Source organism: Haplochromis burtoni, unplaced genomic scaffold (genome assembly GCF_018398535.1).
Source record: "Haplochromis burtoni strain Fernald_Lab_line unplaced genomic scaffold, NCSU_Asbu1 Contig_249, whole genome shotgun sequence".
Taxonomy (NCBI): domain Eukaryota; kingdom Metazoa; phylum Chordata; class Actinopteri; order Cichliformes; family Cichlidae; genus Haplochromis; species Haplochromis burtoni.
The window spans coordinates 151,493-174,557 of NW_024582610.1; the positions used below are offsets into that span (position 1 = coordinate 151,493).

A 23,065-nucleotide genomic window follows, 5' to 3' on the forward strand; every position below is an offset into this window, starting at 1 on the left:
GTATAAATGCAGATGACACACAGCTTTATCTATCCATGAAACGGAGTGACACCCACCAGGTAAACTGCAGGAATGTCTTAAAGACATAAAGGCCTGCATGACATCTAATTTTCTGCTTCTCAATTCAGCTAAAACGGAGGATATTGTACTTATTCCTAACAATCTTATAAACACTGTGTGTATCCATATTCTCACGCTGGATAGCATTACTTTGTCCTCCAGTAACACTGTGCGGAATCTTGGAGACTTTTAATGCTCACATTAAACAAATATATAGGACTACTTTCTTGCATTTGAATTAAATTGAATCTTCTTAGGGCATCGATCCTACCTGTATGGTTAAAGGGATGTATTTGGGGATGTCCCTCAGTCCTGTGGAGCCACACTCCACAGTGAGGCTGTAGCAGCGACAGCCCACAGGGCAGGAAGGAGAGGCTCGTAGAGGAGTGGAGTGTAGAGACAGGAGGAGCGTGGAGAGAAGAAGCACCAAAAACACAGCCATCACGTCAAGAGATAAAACTGAGAAAGGTGAGAACACAGAATGAGTCATGATCAGCATTCTTCTGACTTGTTTTGAGGCCGAACAAAAATATGTAAAATGGTCAGTGAGGAGGAAGTCCCTCCTACACAAATTAGCCTGAAAATAATACTGTAACAACAAACAATTTTTCAAATCAGCTTGAGCCATACAATCCAATGGATACATCCTAGGATTCTGTCAAAGGTCTCATTGGCATATTGTTTTTTGACATTTCAGACTCCGAACAATTCCTATTTATTAAAACTGAACAAGAACAAAGCCAAAATTCAAAAGCAGCATGTAGTATCCCATTTGTATCCCATTTGATTTAGTGGTTTGTGGAACCACATTTTGTGGCAACTTGAAGTCTCTCACAGTATTGTGGATCAATTTTGGCTCACTGTTCTTCATAATGTTGCTCAGAAAGTTCCTGCCACTGCATTACAATCATGTTGATGTTTCTTTTCAGCACTGTAGCCAGGCTGACAGGTTAACTCAGCTGTCTTAACTAATTGTAGGCCAATCACAAACCTTCTTTTTATCTAAAAAATTCTTGAAAGAGTAGTTGTAGAACAGCTAACTGATCATCTGTAGAGGAATTGTTTATTTTAAGATTTTCAGTCAGGTTTCAGAGCTCATCACAGTACAGCGACTGGCCTCTGACAGTGGACTCCTCTCTGTGCTTGTCCTGCTAGACCTCAGTGCAGTGTTTGATACCATTGACCATAATACTTTATAACAGCGATTAGAGCATGCTGTAGATATTAAATGGAGTGGAGTACCTTTAAGTCATTATGGAGAATCCAGTTTATTCATGCAGATGTAGAGTCCTCTTAACACACTAAGGTTAATTATGGAGTTCCACAGGGTTCAGTGCTAGGACAAATTTTGTTTACATTATGCCTACTTCCCTCAGTCAGTATCATTAGAAGGCATAGCATACATTTTCACTGCTACACAGATGGCACCCAACTTTATCTACCCATGAAGCCAGATAACACACACCAATTAATTAAATTACAGAAATGTCTTAAAGACATAAAGACCTGGATTACCGCTAAATGCTTCTAAATTCAGATAAAAGGGAGGTTTTTGTACTTGGCCCTGAAAGTTTTAGAAATATGGTATCTAATCAGATGCTTACTCTGGATGGCATTACCTTGGCATCCAGCAACACTGTGAGGAATCTTGGAGTCATTTTTGACCAGGATATATCCTTCAATGTGCATATCAAACAAATGACTTCTTCCATTTGTGCAATATCTCAGCCTTCAGTTGATCCAAAATGCTGCAGGAAGAGTACTGACAGAGAGCGAGAGCATATTTCTGCTATACTGGCTTGTCTTCATTGGCTCCCTGTTAAATCCAGAATTGAATTCAAAATCCTGCTCCTCACATACAAGGTCCTACCTTAGTTATGCTGCAAAAGAAATAGACTGCTGGAGATTCCCATGATACACTGAGTGTTTCTTCTTCAGTCACCTTTTTACTCAATATGTAGTTGTACACAACTCTGTATTTAATCATTAATTCTTATTAACTAACAACTGTGGCTCCCTTCCACAGCATGTCTACTCCTGTCTTCCTCGCGGCAGATGGCTGTCCCTCCCTGAGCCTGGTTCTTCTGCAGGTTTCTTCCTGTTAAAAGAGTTAAAAAAAAGTTTTTCCTGCTTTCTCATAGGCGATCATGACTGTTGAGGTTTTCTCTGTTTTCTTTGTATTACTGTAGGGCGTTTATGTTACATATAAAGTGCCTTCAGGCAACTGTTGCTGTGATTTGGTGCTATATAAAATAAATAAAACTGAATTGATTCTTCTAAAATCTGACAGTCATGATTCAGAATTGATTACAATAAGAAACAGCACTAGAGAAAGTTCAGAATGATCCTATGACCTCTCTGACAATGAACTGATGTTTTCGTTTGTCCTGCTAGACTTCACTGCAGAATTAGATACTATTGACCACAATATTTTACTACATAGAGTAGAACAAGCGACAGGTATTAAAGGCACTGTGCTGCAGGGGTTTGAATATCTTTTGTATCTAATAAACTCCAGTTTATTCATGTAAATAGGAAAGTGTTCTTGACAGGCTAAGGTTAATTATGAACTTCCTCTGGGTGTTGTGCTGAGACCAGTTGTATTTACATTATTTATAAACACTTCTCCTAGGCAGGAACATTAGGAAGCATTACCTTGACATCCAGTACTGTGAACAATCTCTGAGTCATATTTGACCAGGATATGTCCTTCAATATGCATATTAAACTTTTGACCAGTGGATAGTCTACTATCCACTATAGACTATTACTTATAAATATCTTATATATTTATATAAATATCTTATTTGAATGATTACCTCCATATCGATGAGAAAAAGCGAGAAAGACAGAGACTGAGCTCCATTCACTCAGTGATGAAGAAACTGACCTCACAGCTCACTGTTTATTCAGTGGGCTGGTTTCAGTCATTATGCAAATGTACTGTTTATAAAGTTGGGGAAACCTGCAGTCAGCTGAGACTGAAGAAGCCACTTCAATGAGCGACAAAATGTTTCTCCCATTGAAAACGCTACGTCCAGATGAATAAACTTTTTGGCATAAGGAATATATTTATATTGTAAAAATAAAAGCTAGAAAAACACATCCATGAATTACAAATTAAATTATTTCTTAAAAATTATTCTTTTTTTTCCCTTTTGCTTTTATACATTGCAAATAAAGTTAAGGAAAGTTTCTTCATGGTTCAACGGTTGCTCATCAGAGGATGATTTAAAAATGTTCTGCCAACAATTTCTTTTTCATGCATAGTTGCAGCGTCTATCTTTTAATACATATGCCTTTCAAGAGTCTTACTGAGATGATGCAAGAAATTCTCTGCATCTAATCTCCATTGTAGACATATTTGCCATGTAGCCTCTCTGCCTTGCTTCCACTACTAGTTCAGTACGCCGTAGTTTCTTCAACCCATTGGCTTCCTTTATGACATCTTCCCAGGGCACTGCGAACTTAATAAAGCAGGCAGCACAGTGTGAGTTCAACACACCACCACACAGTACAATGTCTGATCTTAAGTTAGCAAGATCAAACATTGTGCTGTGTGGGGGTCCAGAACTGCAGCTTTGTTGCTTCTTTGTCAGAATACTCTCCCCTTATCATTTCAGTTGTACCAGTTAATATGATGTACTTCACACCGTCAGAGAGTTTTGTATGTTGATCTGATGATACAGCCAAACATTCTCTCTTTCATAACTCTTCTGAGGTGGTACTCCCATTTTCCCCACACCTAAACATTTCATCCACTACCTATGTTTCACCTGGGATACTGCCCAAGCACATCTTGAGGTTTCCTCTTGTTAGTGAATTTCAGCCATGACTTTTTCTATACAGTCTGATGCAGATGCTTTCCCAAAGTGTTGTCGCATGCTTCTAAATCAGGGGTGGGGAACTCAAGACCTCAAGGGCCGCTGTCCTGCAGGTTTTAGATGTGTCCTTGATCCCAAGCAGCTGATTCAAATGGCTAAATTACCTGCTCAACGTGTCTTGAAGTTCTCCAGATGTCTGGTAATGAACTAATCTTTTTATTCAGGTGTGTTGACCCAGGATGATATCTAAAACCTGCAGGACACGGGCCCTTGAAGCCTGGAGTTCCCCCACCTCTGTTCTAAGTCCTACGCCCAGGTGTATTCCCAAGAATGTCACTATGGAGAAAAGCAGATTTTGCTTCTTGATTTGCAATCCCAGCTTTCCAAATTCACCCTGTTTATAGATAAATGGTAAATGGCCTGTATCTGTATAGCACTTTACTTAGTCCCTAAGGACTCCAAAGCGCTTTACACATTCAGTCATCCACCCATTCACACACACACACACTCACACAAATGGCAGCAACTCTGATTGTTGTATTTGTAGATTCTAATAATCGGTTCATTTTAGTGCACTTAAAGGCCTACCTCTATCATGCTTGATGGAGAAAAAGTGCTTCCTGGCCAAACAACTCGATACTCCTCAAACATGTAGGGAGCCTCAACCTTTTCCTCTCGAAGAAACATATTACTCTTCTCTGTCTTCTTATGCGTGCTGGATTAGGTGTTGGCTCAAACTAATTCTTGTCATTGTATACTTTTGTCAAAATGTGTGTCTAGTTCTTGCCTTGTCTTCAGGTATTCCCTTTTTTGCTATGGTGAAAAGTGATTTTAGAAACTTAAAGGGTTCCATAAAAATGTGATCGTACCCTCTCTTGCTTTTTTTGTACCTTTCACAAATTATCCACTTGTCTCAGGGCTTACAGCTGGTGTTTGAGGTTTTCCTGGAGCTGGTTTAATCCAGAGTATTTTATAGTTGTGAATAATTTTTCTACTGTAAAAATATAGTCTTCAAATTGTTTGGAAATGGCACGTCCCAGATTATTGAACAACAACAACTGTTTCTGTGAGACCATTTCCGATGTCTTTCCTGCTTGGAACAATAAAGTGGAAAAACCTCTTTTCTGACAGTGAAGGTCATAATTCCTGATGATCAAAAATATCTGATTAGCAGCACCTGGCTGCTACCTACCTTCTATATTCTTATGAAAAAACAGCAAGGGCCTACTTCATACACTGCGTTTGCATTCGGTCTTACTTTTTGTTAAATAAATATAACACTATGACATGCTTTTGTAGTTTATCTGAGGTTAGGACCAGATTTTTCTAAAGCCTTAGAATTAAAGGTGAGTGTAATTAATTTTAAACCATGACTGTAAATGTAGTTTTATTCTGATTAACATCTCAATAAATGTAATCTTTTCCATATTCATATCAGTTGGTGAATCTCTGTCACCATAGAAACAGCTCATGCCAAGAGGATTTGACTTGCATGAAAGGATCTACCATCAAGGCCACTTCACTCTGCTGCTCGCCTGTAAACGTCCTCTACTGTGTAACTACAGGGCTGCTGCAGCATGAACTGGGTTTCTCTGTATGTAAGATATGAAACACATAAAATATTTCCATTGACTGACAGCAATGAAACCAGAAAAGCTGTCTTTAAGGGCAGCTAAACATGCAGTCATATGCTGTGCTAAAGGCCACCTTAACACAGAAGCTACACAATAACAGTAACCAGTATCTGATGGCAGCGTGCATGCCAAAGGGTGATTAAATGGACTCTGCGAAGACAAACGCATATAAGATAAGAAGCACCATGATGGATGCGTGCGGAAGAATAAATACCTCGTTGGGGAAGGACGTGGGAGACCCAGATAAGGACGTCCGACCTGCACGACGTCTTCTTATTCCTTCTTAGCAGACGGTTCTAATAATTTGCCTCAAATAAATGAAAGTAGAAGAGGGGAGGAAAAAAATCTACAGTTTGCAGAGGACCGCGGGCCGTCGCACACACGCTTATGATGTCAACAAAAGACGGGAGCCAGCAGCGAAATATTATGGCAGGCTTGATAGTGTAGCACTAAGTGCAAATCAGTGCAAATCGGTTCAGATCATGTCTTTGTTGAATGCCATCATCCAGCTGTTCATTCATTCGTCACTCCCAGTGAACCCTCCCATCCATTTACCCCACGCTGCTGCTCCTCAGGACGATCGTCGAGTCAGCAGTGCTCCGCAAGAAGCACAGAAGCGTCTCCTGCACACGTTAATCACAGCAAAGTCTTCGTGATAAATGTTGTGCATCAAACTCATCTGTGTAAGAATCTGTGGTCGTTCGCCTGCAGATTGCCATCTCACGCTAACGTAGTGCGTAAAATCTGCATTCCGTGGAAACCGTGGACATTTTCATTACGCTCACCGTCACAGTGCCAACAAAATATTCTCAGGTGTCAGGAACGGAACAGAAATGGTTAATATAGATACAATTATTAGTCACGTGAACAAGGTAAGAAGGCGACATTTATCGCGTCTTCAAACGCATCAAAGACAACCAGGGTTTCAAGAACATCTCAGCCCAGCTGGAAAAGTGTGTGTTCAAAAAAGACTAAGTGTGGCGAGGTTTTAAAAGGATTTCTGATACATGCAAGCGATCATCCGAGCTTTCAGGGCTGGTCAGCCCTGCAAATCGAGCCCAAGCGACTGTGTTTAATGAAATCCAAATGACATCAGAAGATCTGCTGGTAGCTACCAGGCCTATGCCTAGGCAACTTCTTGTATCAAGTTACTGTAATCACAGAGACGGCAAAAAGTTCACCTTTATTTCAAGAAAAATTAGAACTCTACGTTCGGGTCCAGGTCTATGAGAGGATCCTCATCACTGATTAATCTTTGTACTGCTCTTCCCAAATACAAATGCGTGACAGTGATGCGAGGTCATCTGTTTGATGAACTGGAACAGTTCCTTTTAGGAAATGAATTCTGCACACACTAACAAAACCACTGAAGAATGACCCAAAGCAGACAGGTGCTTACAAAGTGGCTTAGTCAAAGCCCAGATTTTATTTGCCTTTACCTGTAGGCACAGTTTTAAGGACAAACATGTGTTTCCTTGTCCAGACAAAAAGGAAAAGGCAACAAGTTCTTAATTACTTTTATCCCAAGATTATCTACATTGAGCAAATCTGTAGTGTCTGACATATAACCACACACTTTAAAATACATAATGGATATTACATGTAACATACATAAGCTTCTAATTGTCAGGGTTGCTTGAGTAGCATCAGCAGCTTTTTATTTGACCAAACAGACGCCTGACAGGATGTTAAAGCTAATTTGAACCTGATCTCTTCCACAGAGTTTTCAGTGGGTTATCTTGTGGTGAACTGTTGTATTTGAGATGTACTCTGACACTGTGCTAACTGTGTATGGGCTCAATTCAATTCCAATAATAGAATCACAATAGACCTTCGTAGCCACCTTTTTTGCTACAACACTGCATAGGTCTATGACAGTCATATAGCAGAAATTTAAAAAAAAAGTTACTTTGAAAGTTACTTTAAGTCATTATTTGATGGGTTTTTAACTTTATTAAAAATGCAAAAGAAGGAAGTAGCTTTGGTGCAGAAAAGCTGCGCGGGTTGAAAGTAGAACACTTCATTCTTTGGAATGCTCTGGCATCTATATAGCATTAATCTGAGTGATCAAAGTTTTTTTACACTCCGTTTATCTTTCTCATCATGTCTCATTCAAACTTGACTGTTTGCAACACTTTTGGATCATTTGTTGTCATTTTCATCTAATTACATACTTCTTTTTTAAAATTATAAAGTTGAAACAAGCACTTTAATTGCTCACCAAGAGTACAAAAGTGGTTTATAAATTCCAGTCTATTTAACTTAATCAAACCATTAAAATGCCCTCACACAGTCAGAGGTGGGCTAGAACAGGCAACAGCATTCAGTTATGTCTGTTTATTGTTGATTTCAACATCATCATCCTGACATCTGGTATACTACAAATGCACAAAATCTATGAAAGAGTCCATCCACAGACCTGGATGAACAAGCTGCCTGGCAGCAAAGTCCTCAATCTGACTTCTGCTAATCAGTGACATGGTCACGTGTTACCGTCACCATTTGACTTTCCGTGTCCATATTTGGCACATTTCAGTTCAGTGTTGTTGTCTCCGTCACAGCTGTACCCACACAGTAAAGGCTTCTATGGTAACCAAAACAGGATCATGTGCGAGTGACCAACAAGGCTGCTGCTGCTCCACTGTGATACTGCAACAGATGATGTAGTGCCAAGTCTCTATAACAGGACCTCAGAGTCCATTCAGTCAAAAAGTAACAAGTTGATTTCACCATGTACGACGAGAATGACACCGCTATTGCTGTTGGGTAATAAATAGGTACCGAGTTGTCAAGTGCCATCAATCTTGGTCAGGTGCTATAGTTGAAAACAGGCTAAGACTCGTTCTGTGGAAAGACGATGGGGTAGATTTGACTGTAGTGATCCACAAAGTGGACCTCCAAGCCCTGAGTGATGTAGTCTGGCAGGTCCGAGAAATCTTTCTTGTTCTCAACTGGAAGGATGATACAGGTCACACCAGCACGACGAGCCTGACAGAGGAGCAAACGAGCAAAGTTAACTAAAAGTGATTCCAAGTGATTTCTCTGAAAGTAATCATAATTTTTTGTTCACATGACACACACACACACACACACACACACACACACACACACACGCGCTTCTGGTGACTTGCCACTATTGTCCTGGGCTAGTGTAATCTACATTTCAACACTTATTCAACACAAATAATTGTGTTATTCTGTTAAATGAACACACTTTATTACAGTCTGGCAGAATGGATAAAACTTGTTGCTCAGCTGCCACAATAATGCAACAGTTTCATTATTGTTAGCCACAGACATGACCTGCTAGTATGTGGCTAATGTAGCTATCGAGCAATAGCTGCTCTTTAAACAGCTAACATTAATATGTGTGCTGGCCATGTTAACATTTATGATACCTCTTCAGAGTTGCTGAAATGGGAGCTGTACTGACCTCAAATTCCTTCATGAAGCTGTTTTGTGAGCATCAATTACTTTAGCTGTTAGTTAATGAACGATATCCATGTTAAAGAAATGAGCAAAGAATATTTGTTGTACATACAGCAATAGTCTTCTCTTTGATCCCTCCTACTGGTAGTATTTTGCCCATCAGAGACACCTCACCAGTCATGGCTACATTCTGACGCACGGGCTTGTTGATTGCCAGGGACAAGAGTGCCGTGACAATAGTGCAACCAGCGCTTGGTCCATCTTTTGGCGTTGCCCCCTAGAAACAAGTGAAAATAGACAGGAATGAGCACTGCCAGCCACAGTTCAGTTCCACCATTATCGCAAGAAGCATCAACAGGATATTTCTGGTTCATGCATTCATTACATTATTATTGTAGGCTGTAGGCTAAAAAGTCCCTTATAGCTTTATCTTTCTTGCTGCAGCAAGGCTTTTAACTGACACTAACAGAAGTTAGAACTAATTAATTAGTTGCTTTATATTATTATTTTATAGGCCCCATCTTATCTTAATGACCTCATAGTACCATATCACCCCATTAGAGCACATTACTCTCAGACTGCAGGCTTACTTGTTGTTCCTAGAGTATTTAAAAGTAGAATTGGAGGCAGAGCCTTCAGCTTCAGCCCCCTCGAATAGAATAGAATAGAATAGAATAGAATAGAATAGAATAGAATAGCCTTTTATTGTCATCGTACATGTACAACGAAATTATGGGTGCTGCATGCCAACTGTGTGGGAATAAAATATAAATGGTAGACAGGAGGAATAAATAACAAGCAGGAGAAATGCATACAAACAATAGACGACCACAAATTGGAGAACAAAGTGCTTGGAAGCAGTGGAAAAGGACTTGGTCTGAGTATAGAGTCTGTGTGTGAGTGACCTTAGTGATGAAGGTTACTCAGACCATGATCAGATTGGTGAGGTGGGTGGGTAGGAGTGGAGTGTAGGGTGGGCAGTGTTTGTTAACAGTCCGAATGGCCCAGGGGAAGAAGTTGTTTGTGAGTCTGGAGGTCGCCTGTGCACCTGTTCTCTCTTCCCAGTCAGGATTCAGGAGACAGACACCATCTCTACTTTTAAGATTAGACTTCAGACTTTCCTTTTTGCTAAAGCATATAGTTAGGGCTGGATTAGGTGACCCTGAATCCTGCAATAGGTGTAGGCTGCTGCTGGATTCTCATGATGCACTCAGTCAGTCAGTCTAACCTAATTGGTTGTGGCAGACGGCCTCCCCCTCTGAGCCTGGCTCTGCTCAAGGTTTCTTCCTATTAAAAGGTTTTTCTTCCTCCCACTGTCATCAAAATACTTGGTCATACCGCACCACCTTATTGTTGGGGTTTTCTCTGCAGTGTTGTAGGGTCTTTACCTTACAATATAAAACCCCTTGAGACAACTGTTGTGATTTGGCGCTTTATGAAATTTAAAATAAAATGGAACTGAAATGAAATAAATGGTTACCTCAGGGACGTGCAGATGCAGGTGGGAGTTGATGAGGAAGTGATTCTCCGGTTCCTGAGTCATAAGGAATGCTCTGGCGAAGGTTGAAGCGATCTTCGCACTTTCCTTCATAACATCACCCAGCTGACCTGCAGGAGAGCCACATCTTTAGTATCAGTTTACCTGCATTTGTTAAGGATCATGTTTTTAAAACCTCTGAAATGGTTTGAAGACTTTCTAACTCTGTTTCTCCTATGACCAATACACAAAGCTCAGATTACGTTTGTAAAGGACTAACTGAGGGAAGAATGTTTTTTCCTACACCCACACACTGTTTTCAATGCGGTGGCGCAAGATGGGAAACTCCTGACAGACCTGTGACCTCCAATGAGCCCTCTCCTTTAGAGTCCGCTCCTCCTGGAGGCCGGCGGAGTGAAGTCTCGATGAACAGCGTCGATCCTCCTGCACAGGAGATAAATGCACACTCAGTACAGGTAACCTTTGCTGGTGCTGTGTGTGTGTGTGTGTCTCTCTTTCTCACCCAGTGCGGTCCAAGCCAGCCCCATAACCACTCCCGGTGGAGTGACATCATACATCCGATCAACTGTGAAAATAGGTTTACCCACAAACTCCTGCAGGTTTTCAGGAGTGACCATCACTCCGGTTTGTTCACCATTCACAATACAGAACGCCACCTTACGGAAAACCTGTGGGCAATAAACGAAGAACAATAAGGAGATAAATAATAGATTTAAAAAAAAGGATGACACAGAAAAAAAAAAAATCATTTTTGGCACAACTGCTATTAAAATGAAAAAGGATGTTTTTGTCACAAAGAACCAGCAACTACATACACACATTATATTCATACCACTACTCCCAGCAAAGAAGTCTTTAGCTTCTGTTACAAGCAGAAGGTTGTTTTCTGAGTGCACTTTTACAATATTTTACCTTTTCAACTTGTTTCTGCAGGTTCCTGACTCCAGACTCCCTACAGTACTGCTTGATGAGCAGACTGAGAGCATCAGATGAGATTGAAGCCTTCTCCTCTGTCAGACCACAGAGTGAGCGCAGCTGTGGCACCAAGTAACGCTACACACAGAAATGAAAAAACAAACAAAAAAAATACTCTGAGGTTGAGCCAAAAGAAAAGAAAACGCTAATATGCAATGCCCGCCCATCCATCCATCTCTTCCACTTATTAAAGGACGTGTCCACTACCCGCAGGAGGTGCTGTAGGGGTCGGGTGCACTGTCTATGCTGGGCGGCCGCCAAGGGCAGAAACCTTGTGTCAAAATCATTATTTCAATTTTACAATACATGGGATGCAAAGCCCAAATATTGAGATTTCCTCTAAATTTAAGCTACACTGGGCTAGCTCTTTAATTAATTCTGAGTGATCATATTTATCCTAAACATTTCTATTCTGATGGTAATTAAAATAGTTAAATTAAATCAAACTGAACTGAAGTAACTGGCCCTTCCACTGGGAGCAAGAGCTTGTGGAATGGTTTAATGAAGATTAAAAGTTCACATCATATTCTGTCACCTTCGCCGTTATTACACCACCACAATGAAAACACCCACTGTGGTAATATATTTAAACAAACTGTGTTCATCCCTTAACAGAGCTTTACAGACATTGTAACGTGTAACCCGCATTTGCAGATTTTACCTCAGCAATAGCCAGTTTCTCCTGAGCCACATATCCAGAAACGTTGATCATCTCCATTCTATCCCTGAGTGGCTCTGGGATGGTGTCTATCACATTGGCCGTGCAAATAAACAAAACCTTTACAGGAGGAGAGACGGTGCACATTAAAACCACATATTATGAGGAGCTGTGGAGCACTCGTTACACAGTACCTACCTTTGACAAATCGACAGGAACATCCAGGTAGTGATCAAGAAAGTTGGCATTCTGCTCAGGGTCCAGGAGCTCCAGCAGAGCAGAGGATGGATCGCCCTGGTAACCACGACCCATCTTATCAACCTGGTAATGACACGGTATGAACATCATCACATCATTTTATACCAGTTATATAACTATTGATGAAACTTGGAAACCAACAACTCCATGCCAGCCGGTTAGATCACAAAAATCAGTGCACAAGGTTCACTTGCAGACCTGGCCTGACAGTTTGGATCCATGAAAATAATCATTTGAAACATGCTGTATAACCAGATATTTGGATGGCAAGAGGAATTTGGAGTAAATTTTGACCAGGATATGTCCTATGTGCATATTAAATATTTTCTAAATATGTAGGACTGCTTTCTGTCTTTGGTGTAATATTGTTATAATTAGACAAATATTGTTTTAGAACAGTGCTGAAAAACTAGTTAATCCCTTTTTTACTTAATAGGATGTAATAATTAAAGAATTGCTCTAAAATCTCCTTGAAAAGCCTTTGGCTGAGCCAGAACAGGGACGCACTGTTGCCTCACAGCAAGATGGCCGGGGTTTGAACGCATCATCTGGGCAGGACACTTCTATGTGCATTATCCTAATGTCTGCGTGGGTTAAATACAATCAGTTTTATTTCTATAGCACCAAATCACAACAACTGTCGCCTCAAGGCACTTTACATTGTAAGGTAAAAAGGCTAGTTTAATACCGAAAAAAGAGAGAACCCCAACAATCAGATGACCTCCTATGTGAGATAAAACTTTATGATTGCACTATGAAACACCTGTCTAAAGTTACGTTAATTAAATGGGCTACACAGATAAACTATCCCCCAAGGTGTGTTGTAGCAGGAACAGGACGTGATACTGTATCAGCTCAGCAAAGTAAAAAATATGACAGAGCAGAGCAGTATGAAGCCTGAGCTTCTACTTTACCCAGCCTATAAACTATCACACTGCTGTTTGACTTACTGATGGTCCCTGAACAGATCTCTCAAACTGCTGTCAGCAAAACAACTCAGTGGCTTTAAATTAATTTGACAGTTTCTCCTTTTACTGACTGAGCATTTTTTGATATAGAGTGCATGATTTTAGCACTGCCACGAACAATATACTACAGAACGTTATAGTTATAGATGTCATTCAGTGCCAGATTATATGAAACAAAAATATCCGTTTATCAAAGTGAAGCTAAAACATCGTATCAGCACAAAAATCACACATGAACAGATGGCCTTCATATTAATGTTGCTTTGGTTACGTTATGCTGAAATCAACAGACAACGACAAGAGCATCATCACAACACTCACCTCATCTATCAGCACCAGAGGATTTTCCGTTTTGGTTTTCTTCAGACACTGAATTATCTTTCCCGGCATTGCTCCAACATATGTCCGTCTGGATACACACACATGCAATTTTTACAGTGAGTGATTTGTATCGTCTTCCTCAAAATGAAAGTTGAATTGTTGCCATTTGGACACAGAGGAGAAGACCAGGACACACTGTGGATGTTTCCATTAATCCGTAAGAGATCTACAATTACAGAAGGTCTTAAACTGGTTCAGAGAAGCACAGAGAGGCAACCTGAAAGCGGCATCCAGCCAAATCTAATTCAGGGAAGATTTCACTTTTCCTTTATAAAGTCAAGCAGCCAATTAAGTTATTACTCTACCATTCGTACCTGTTCATCAGTGCCATCCCTCATGTCAGCAGGAAAGCAGAGAACGTTAAAGTTAAAGTTACTAGCAAAGCGCTGCCCTATCATTTTTCATTCCATAGTTAGTAGTGACATAAAACAATCCACCATGATTACAAATTTTGGTGAAGAATACACTAATACTGGCCAATTAAAACAACTAAACGACTCAATCCACAGCACTCCAAGTTTTTTTGTTGCTTGGATGTGTGCACAGTTGCCTTTTTTGATCTTGATTTGCATCCCATCATAGTCCATCACATTTAATTCTACCATTATCTGCCCTTGTGCAGGATGCCACCTTCTCTGCACATGATACTGACAATGTAATCCAGGATAAGGTCTCTCAGAAATAACAGTAGCACAGATCATACCTGTGCCCCTTGATCTCAGCCACATCTGTCATGCCTCCCACGCTGAACCTGAAGTATTCTCTGTTGAGAGCTCTGGCTATCGAGCGGGCGATGGAGGTCTTTCCTACACCTGGAGGACCGTAGAAACACAAGATCTTCCCCTGGGTGGTGCCACGAAGCTGGCTCACTGCTATAAATTCCTGTAAAAAGAAAGATGTTCATTTCTATAAAAAAGGATCCACTGTTCTGTGGGTGTGGATATATCTGATGTATCAAATACAGAGTATTAGAGTGTGTGTGCGTACCAGTATGCGTTTCTTAACATCATCCATTCCATAATGGTCTTCTTCCAGGACTTCTTTCGCTCTGTCCAGTAACAAGTTCTCTTCACTGTTGGTACCCCAGGGCATGCTGGTCAGCCAGTCTAGATAGTTGCGGGTTACACTGAAACAAACAGTAGATTCCTGATTACTGCAAATAGTCAATAAAACAAGCAGATGGACAGCCAATGTTAAAATAGATGGAGCTTTGCTACACGGAGACGTAGTTATGAGCAGCATATGAATAAAACGTTTGACAACATTAAGCCCATTAAGTTATTTTTAACAGATGCCGTATGCAGCTAAACTTTAAAACATTGTAATACCTAAAATGGAAATAAACAGTTCATTCTGAAAGACCTGTGGTTTTTCTCTTTTGAATATTTATTGTTTTTATCTAATTACTCAATTGATCGATGGACTAATCGAGAGATTACTCATTTACTAAAATAATCAATAGCTGCTGCCCTAACTGAGATTTCCTTCCTCATAAATGTTCTCATTTCTTTATTTTGTTCCTCTTCATCTTCTCTCCTTTGTCTCTCTTTACGTAAGCTCGTCGTACTGTCTCGACTCATTTACTTCATTTAAACTCAAAGCGAAAGAGGACCAAGGAGAAAGGAGGCTGCCAGGGGAGCTGTGACTGGAGACAAACGGGTGTTCGCTTCGTGACGTCTTTTATGCACCAGTATTGTATAAGAGTGGTGTGACACACAGCTGGAGTGCACGAAATATGGTGGGAGCAGAACTACATCAAATAAAATGCAAAACACATCACGTCTACCTGATGTTTCTATAAAACTGCAGCTAAAAAGCAAAGATGCCTCATTTTGTTAGAAAATGGAGCGATAAAAGGAAGTGAGGGTGCGCGAACCAAGTCTCCAAGGTAACGTGTTAGCCAGGAGACTGTTTTAGTGATTGGGTTCGTTAGATACTGCATAAGTGCAAATACCAATGCAATCGCGCACACGCACCATGGAGCAAAGAGGGGTTCAGATAACACGTGTTAAAGTATCCTTAGCCAAACTCTGCTTCCTCTTCCTCTGTTCTATTTTCCAATAGCATAACTACATAAACTACATTTCCCTCTATTCTGTTTAGTAGTTTTCAAGTTGACTCCTGTTTTTTTTTTTTAGTGTAAAGTGGTATTGTGGTTCAAAGGCCTTTGAAGACTAAAACAAGACGACTAACTTGAACTCTGATGAATGGTTGTCCAGAAGACCCAGCTTGTTGAGTTCTTCGTTGATCACATCCATTATATGCTGAGGGACCGTCCTATCTTTCAGTCTTTCACGAAACTTCTCCTCAATAGCATCTTTGTCCTCCTTTTCCAGACCCAGCTCCTAATGACAAAAACACAGAATATTTTATGAGCCACATCTTCACACACCTGCATCCACGGCGCATGCTCCTACTGTACTCTGAGTGCAGCTCACATTTTCTTTGCCTATGATAAAGATAAAATTATGCATTTAAATCTGAAACGGTGTATGCACCTGCCAAGAGACCAATACCAAAAGCATATAAATGGAAAATATGGTTCAAAGTACACCAGACAGGTGATTTGATGTAGTATCCAGTCAGTTTTCAATTACGTCATGCTGTAGTACCTGGTACCAGGTACTTTCTTAGTACCTGCTCGCCCGGGGTTCCAAGCGATACGAGCAGGTGCTAAAATGTGACGTCAGGCGACTACATGCCACTACATGGCTGATCATTTGAGGAGTTCAAATCTGCCATTTTTGAAACCTGAAAACAAGAAATGGCTACAAAAACATCGCCATGATCCCAGAGAATTACAAAATGCCACAGACCGAGCTGCAGGTATATTCTTGCCTCAACGTCCACCTTTGTTGTAGCATTCGTGTCGTATACTAATTACCTCGCGGGACGCTCTGATGACATGCGTGTCAGATAGCACTGTTTGTAAAAGAAAACCGGTCGATCTAAGTTGAATCGTGGCGAGTCGATCGGAGTAGGTACTAACGGAAAAGGTGCTTTAGGTGTCAGCTGTGCCGGATTGAGACTATTGGCTTGTAAGACGTGTCTTAACAGTATGCTGACAGTTGACTGCTGCAAGTCCCCAGAGTTTTTGAGAGCCCAAGTGTTTCTCCTGAATGACTTTGGGTCTGTCAGGCAAAGGGAAGACAGAGGTGGTCTGTCACAGATTAGTCTGGTGTACCTTCTTAATGATCTTGAGCTGCTCCTGCAGCAGGTACTTCCTATGGGTCTGTTTGATCTTCTCTTCCACCTGAGAACATAGAAGAGACACGGATGAATGGCCAAGGGTAACAACCTAAGCAGAAGTTATTTAATACTTCAACATTATGATGACGTCTGACCTCACGACCCAAGCGCTGCTGTAGCTTACTCAGCTCGTACTCCTTCTTGAGTAAAGACAGAGCCTTGTAGAGACGTTTCGGGATCTGCATGGACACAGAAACAGGACTCAATGAACTGCACACAGAACTTTTAATGAACAGAACTCTGCTACACTGATTTCATGAAATAGAACAGCAGAGTTGGAGATGACGTTTCTGTAGTAATCTCTCAGTAACAAAAAAGCCAAAACAAAAAAACGCTGCTTTCTTGATTTATTATTATTTTGTATGAGAAAAGCGTTTCTTAATAAGTCTGTACACACGCATAAACGAGGGTATTAGAATCAAATAAAGACACTCCACTCAGAGTTGAAAATCAACTGGACACTATTAGTGTATCAAAAAACAAGTTTTAGGATAAGAAAAGGAGTCACAAGTTAGCACGTCACTGGTTGCTCTGGAAAATGCTCACACACTGAGTGTCATAAAGGTCTATAAGCAGGCAGACTGCTCACATTAGTCTCCTCCAGGACGTCTTGTAGTTCATGCGATTCAGCTCCCGTCAGAGCTGCTCCCATATCGCTGAGATAGATGGGGTTATCAACCACACGCTGACCAGCCTGCATCATCTGAAGGACCGACTCTCTGGTTCACACACAAACAAGCACATTTCAGAAAACTTCCCTTTCATCAATACTACAGTTGGATTTTGTTTTCATCCCGACAGCCTGGTACTAATATAAACATCTGACTTTAAAGTGTTTTCATTGGCAAATTAGAAAACAGCCTAATTCAGCATCAGCTGAAAAGGTGCACCGAGCACAGATTGCCTGGAAATTGCTTTAAGATGTTGAACACCCTTACTAGGTTTATAGAATGGAAACCTGAAACTACAAGCAGTACAAAGTAAAAAAGTAAAGTAAAATGAAAGTTTACAGATTGCATATGATAAAACTGAAATGGTAGAACTGACCTGTAGAGGGGGTTAAGTGCAATGATGTCTCTGATGGTCTTTACTATCTCTGCTGTCAGCGCCTGTAGAACACATGACATTACAGACGTGTGTGTTAAAGAATGACAAACAGTTTAATTTTTTTTTTTTAAAAATCACTTGATTGAAGATGATGTAATAACACGCTACTTTGATGCATTTTCTGTACCTTGACCTCCTCGGTGACGGTGAACTGTTCATGCTGAACATTGTCCACTTCGACCATCAGGATGTTGGAGGAGGGCAAAGGTTGAAGCTCTGGACTCAGGTCTGCCTCTGATATCTGAATAGAACAAAAATAATTACTATCAATGTGGAAAGAACTGTAAAATATAAATATTACTATACCCATCACTAATGACACATTATCAAAACCAAGATGCACAGCTTGGTGGACACTGACTGAGCCAAATAGTTTCAAACCATCCTTAACAAATGTAGGTCATGTTGAAAGCTTACACACTTCTATAAAAGGAACTTCTTTTTTTTTTTTTATTTACTTAAGCTGCCAATGTACCCTCCGCTGTGGTTGCTTCATGCACCGCCGCATCATCATCACACAGATGCAGTGATTTATACCCCCAGTTAAGAAGCAAGAAGTCGCTGCAGTATTCTGTTAAACAATAGGTGTCGCCACTCAGATAAAACTGTCTAGCAGGACAAGCACAGACATGAGTCCACTATCAGAGGACATAAGAAGATCATTTGTAACGTCACTAAAGCTGTTTCTGTGATGAGCTCTGAAACCTGACTGAAACTCTTCAAATAAGCCATTCCTCCACAGATGATCTGTTAGCTGTTCAGCAACTACTCTTTCAAGGACTTTTGAGATAAAAGGAAGATTGGCCTATAATTGGCTAAGACTGCTGGGTCAAGACATGGCTTTTTAAGTAAAGGTTTAACTACAGCCAGCTTGAAGGCCTGTGATACATAGCCGATTGTTAGAGATAGGTTGATCATATTTAAGATTGAAGCATTAATTAATGGCAGGACTTCTTTGAGCAGTTTTGTAGGAATGGGGTCTAAAAGACACGTTGATGGTTTGGAGGAAGTCATTAGTTAACTCAGAAAGAAGATCAATTGGAGAAAAAGAGTCTAAATACATACCAGTGGTACAGAAAGCAACTGTACATAATGTTATGTCTGTGAGATGATTAATATGAGTAATTTTTCTCTAAAGATTATTTTTTTTGTGAAGAAGTTCATGAAGTCATTACTAGTTAACGTTAAAGGGATGTTTGGCTAAAACAGCGCTCTGACTTTTTGTCAGCCTGGCTACAGTGCTGAAGAGAAACCTGGGGTTGTTCTTATTTTCCTCAATTAGTGAAGAATAGTAAGATGTTCTGGCTTTATGGAGGGCTTTCTTATAAAGCTGCAAACTATTTCCAAATGATGATCTTCTAAGTTTGCGATATGCCATTTCCTCTCCAGCTTACGAGCTGCCTACTTTAAGGTGCGTGTATGAGAGTTATACCAGAGAGTCAAGTACGTCTGATTTGAGGCTCTATTGTTCACAGGAGCTACAGTATCCAGAGTCGTACGTAGTGAGGAGTTAAAATTATAAACAAGATAATCAACCTCTCTTGCAGTAGTGTTCAGGTAGCTGCTCTGCTCTGTGTTGTTCCAGGGCAAGATGATAACAGCGGGTGGATTATATCCTTAAACTTAGTTACAGCAGGTTCAGAAAGACATCTACTGTAATGAACTCTACTCCCCACTGCTGTGTGATCAATTATTTTAAATTGAAATGTTATTATGAAATGATCAGACAAGAAAGGGGTTTTCAAGAAACTCTTAAAATGTTCAGTTTCTATATCATATGTTACAACAAGATCTAGAGTGTGATTAAATCATAAGCACCGATTTCAAACTGCTCCAACATCTTCCTCTGTGTATGTCTCTGAGCTTCTGTTCAGGATTAATATTAAAATGGAGCTAAACCATAACCGTACAGTTGTATCTTCAACCCGACTCAAGATGTGCACAACCGACCGACGGGACACAAAGATTGTGTCTCAAGACGCAGGGTGTGTGAAAATCGTCAAGCGACACCTACGACACAAGCAACACGGCAACGTGAAAACGCCTTACACTGTGATTATATACATTTGGGGGAAATCTGATCAAACCTGCCATGCTTTTTTATAGCAGGTTTAGTGTGCTTGTGAACCCTGTGCTTAGAAACGATGCTGGTTTAGTCTATATGTGGTTACCTTGAAGTTTCCTGCAGTTAGGCATGTGCAAGGAAGCATTGCCTAAACAATGCGACTGTGTTGGGTTAACCTCAGGCGTTCCTGTTAATGACTTTTTCTTTGTACTGTTTTGCTTACACGTAACTTTATGTAAAAGCACGCCCCCTTGGACCACCGCATACAGTTAATAGTGGTGTAACGGATCAAAAATCTCACAGTTCGGATCGGATCACGGTTTTAAGTCACGGATCGGATCAATTTTCGGATCAGCAAAAATAGAAAAAAAAAGCAAAAAATTCGACTCGCCATTTACTTATTTAAGTATTTTTGCCTATTAAAAAAACATTCAACTGAAGACTCATTCCACTCACTTATATAAAAACAAATTAAGGTGCAATATGGACATTATGGACCATTCTGGGCATCCTCTGCATCCTCTGCACACGGCCATAAACAACCAGAGGAGTCTGTTCAGTGACAGGTTGCTTCTCCCAAAGTTAAGGACCAGCAGACTTAAAAAGTGGATTTCAGAAAACTTCAACCGTGATCCGTTGCACCACTGACAGTTAATTTAAAGCCGAGACAACTTAAGAGGAGGTCCAAAAGAAAATGAACGCTGTGGTGAAATGAATCTTTGTGTCCTTCTCTCGACTGCTTGCATAGAAGGCATATGTGATATCAGGCTCCTGTTTCTCACCTTGTCCTCAAGCTGCTCTGGCAGAGAACTGAGATGGTCCTTGCGGCTGCGTTTGGTTTTGCGTCTTTGTGTAGGTTTCTGGTGGGACTCTGGCTCAGACTCCAACTCTGACACAGTTGAAGCTATTTCCTCTTCAGGCTCCACCTGCAGCTGTTTTGTGATCCGGATCCTTACAGCCCAGATGATATACAGAAGAAATAACATACATACTCATAAGTGAGAGCACTGTCTCCAGAGTTCTAATGAAACCAATCCCTATGCCCTTTAACCTAAAATTTCTCACCCACCAGTAATAGCAGTACATCTAACCTGCGGTGTCCCATGACAATCATCCTCAGCTTGTCTCCCAAGTCCTGCATCTCATGAATCTGAACAAAGGTTCCTGTGGTGTAGATGGCATCTATAGACTCCACTACATCCGACTCGTTACTGCAACAGACAGAAAGACATGTTTACTATCAAAACACCAGACAGAGAGCAGGTCTCTTAAATGGACTTGTCCAGGAAAATGAAACAATGCTTTTATCAGGTGGATAAATTGGTCAGTCAGTCACCTAGACTGCAGAAACACAAAACAACCTGGTTGTTAAATCAAAGGTAAGGCAGACGCAGAGAAACGCAGCCGCAAACGCTGAAGCACCTACGATGGCAGAAGCACAAACCGAAATGGTCATCACACCAAAAATAACAATCTTGCAAAGACCAAAAAATGAGCTTGAAAAAGCCGGAAGACCAAATCCTGAAAAGTCTCCTGTGGCACAAGCTCAAAATGAAATGTTGGTGAAACCAAAGAAAACAAAAAAGCAAAAAGTGGCTGAAGAACCAAGAAGACCAATTACTCGGGCATATGCCTGCGCTCTTGTTGAAGCTCAAAACAACATAGCTGATGGAACAAACCCGAGAAATAAAGAAATGCAAGAAAACACTGAAGCCACTTCTGAAAGGGAAAAAGCTGAATCCCTCACTATCTCAAAAGCAAAGGAGGACATCAATATGGAGAGAGAGGGAAACGTGAATAACCCCAGCAGACCGAACCCTGGGCCTAATGGAGGGACTTGGCAATATCAGCCCAATCCCAGATTTAGACCCCATCAGGGCAGTGTCCAATTTAAACCATGGCACGAGATGCTGCTCTCAGACAGCAACTGGAAGTCTCCCAGAGCCATCAGAACGCCCTTTATTGGAAAATGGTAGCTGCTAACAAGAGGGCTTCTTATCACCTGTTTCAGGTGAACAACCTTCATGCACAAATGCACGAGAACAAGAGAAATCCTGAGGAAACGATTAAAGACCTCATAGAGCAGCTGGAGGAGGCTTCTAGTAATAAGCCCAATAGCAACAGTGAGACAGAGGCTCTCACAAATGACAGTGAAGCAATTGTCAAACTTGATGAGGTGATGGTTACCCTGCAGGAGGCTTCACACACACACTCTGTAGGCCTGACGTCCTCTAAGGAGGCTGAATTTGAGGTCCAATGTAGGAATCAACAAGAGCAGATAGAGATGCTCCAGAAACAGCTCCTAGCAGCTGAAAATCAACTCGAAGAACAGGACATTAAACATGGGCAGGAGCAGGAGACAGTCAACACAGAAATCAGTGACCTCAAATCCCAGCTCTGCTCCAACAAGGCCTTTCATGATTTGAAGGTAGAGACTCTTAAGTGGGAGCTGAAAGAAGCCAAAGCTTCCTCACTTAAAATCCCACAACAGCAAAAAGAACAAAATTCCACCGATGCAAATGAAATGTCAAAATCTGAGCCTCTGAAAGAAAAAGACACTGGAGAACAGGGGAAGATGGAAAAAGAGGACTCACTGCCATCTACTGCAATGTCTCTGCAGGAGGCTCTGAAAGAAAAAGACACCACAGAACAACAGAAGATAGAAAAAGAAGAGTCAGCTGCATTGTCTGTACAGGAATCTTTGCAAAGACTACGAGACATACAGAAAATGCTCACTGTGAAGGTGGCTGAACTCGAGACTGAAGTTAAGAGCCTGCCAGAGATTCCGCCAAGTAAGAAGAAGAAGATTCAATACAATTCAATTCAATTTCTTTATTGTCCCACAAGGGGAAATTAGTTTAGCAGCAGGAGGATAAAAATAAACAGAACAATACTATAAAATAATAATAACAATAATAATGATAGAAAGTTCAAGGACAATTATTTGCCATTAAGGAGA

The 23,065-nt window shown here is 40.8% G+C and overlaps 2 protein-coding genes across 3 annotated transcripts in view; both read right to left on the bottom strand.

Annotated features, from left to right (window-relative positions):
• The window catches only part of LOC102307792 (leucine-rich repeat-containing protein 24), a 19,149-nt gene extending 12,356 nt beyond the window's left edge, over nt 1-6,793 (bottom strand). The window contains exons 1-2 of one of the 2 annotated variants that reach the window (XM_005938426.3): nt 5,733-6,793; nt 332-519 (exon numbers count right to left, since the gene is read on the bottom strand). In XM_005938426.3, the coding sequence (XP_005938488.1) occupies nt 332-502 (171 nt within the window). In that variant the 5' untranslated portion in view covers nt 503-519; nt 5,733-6,793. Of the gene's footprint in view, nt 1-331; nt 2,154-5,732 lie in introns of those variants that run through there. The other variant, XM_005938424.3, reaches the window with a different exon arrangement.
• A 1,026-nt stretch (nt 6,794-7,819) lies between these two features.
• Nucleotides 7,820-23,065, bottom strand: part of lonp1 (lon peptidase 1, mitochondrial) — a 27,626-nt gene continuing 12,380 nt past the window's right edge. The window contains exons 3-21 of the mRNA XM_005938421.3: nt 21,198-21,317; nt 20,889-21,057; nt 18,169-18,282; nt 17,982-18,043; nt 17,524-17,653; nt 17,030-17,113; nt 16,870-16,938; nt 15,879-16,030; nt 14,673-14,811; nt 14,389-14,567; nt 13,626-13,713; nt 12,277-12,399; nt 12,082-12,198; nt 11,358-11,498; nt 10,948-11,113; nt 10,782-10,868; nt 10,428-10,555; nt 9,060-9,224; nt 7,820-8,506 (exon numbers count right to left, since the gene is read on the bottom strand). Of these exons, the coding sequence (XP_005938483.1) occupies nt 8,351-8,506; nt 9,060-9,224; nt 10,428-10,555; nt 10,782-10,868; nt 10,948-11,113; nt 11,358-11,498; nt 12,082-12,198; nt 12,277-12,399; nt 13,626-13,713; nt 14,389-14,567; nt 14,673-14,811; nt 15,879-16,030; nt 16,870-16,938; nt 17,030-17,113; nt 17,524-17,653; nt 17,982-18,043; nt 18,169-18,282; nt 20,889-21,057; nt 21,198-21,317 (2,389 nt within the window). The 3' untranslated portion in view covers nt 7,820-8,350. The remainder of the gene's footprint in view (nt 8,507-9,059; nt 9,225-10,427; nt 10,556-10,781; nt 10,869-10,947; nt 11,114-11,357; nt 11,499-12,081; nt 12,199-12,276; nt 12,400-13,625; nt 13,714-14,388; nt 14,568-14,672; nt 14,812-15,878; nt 16,031-16,869; nt 16,939-17,029; nt 17,114-17,523; nt 17,654-17,981; nt 18,044-18,168; nt 18,283-20,888; nt 21,058-21,197; nt 21,318-23,065) is intronic.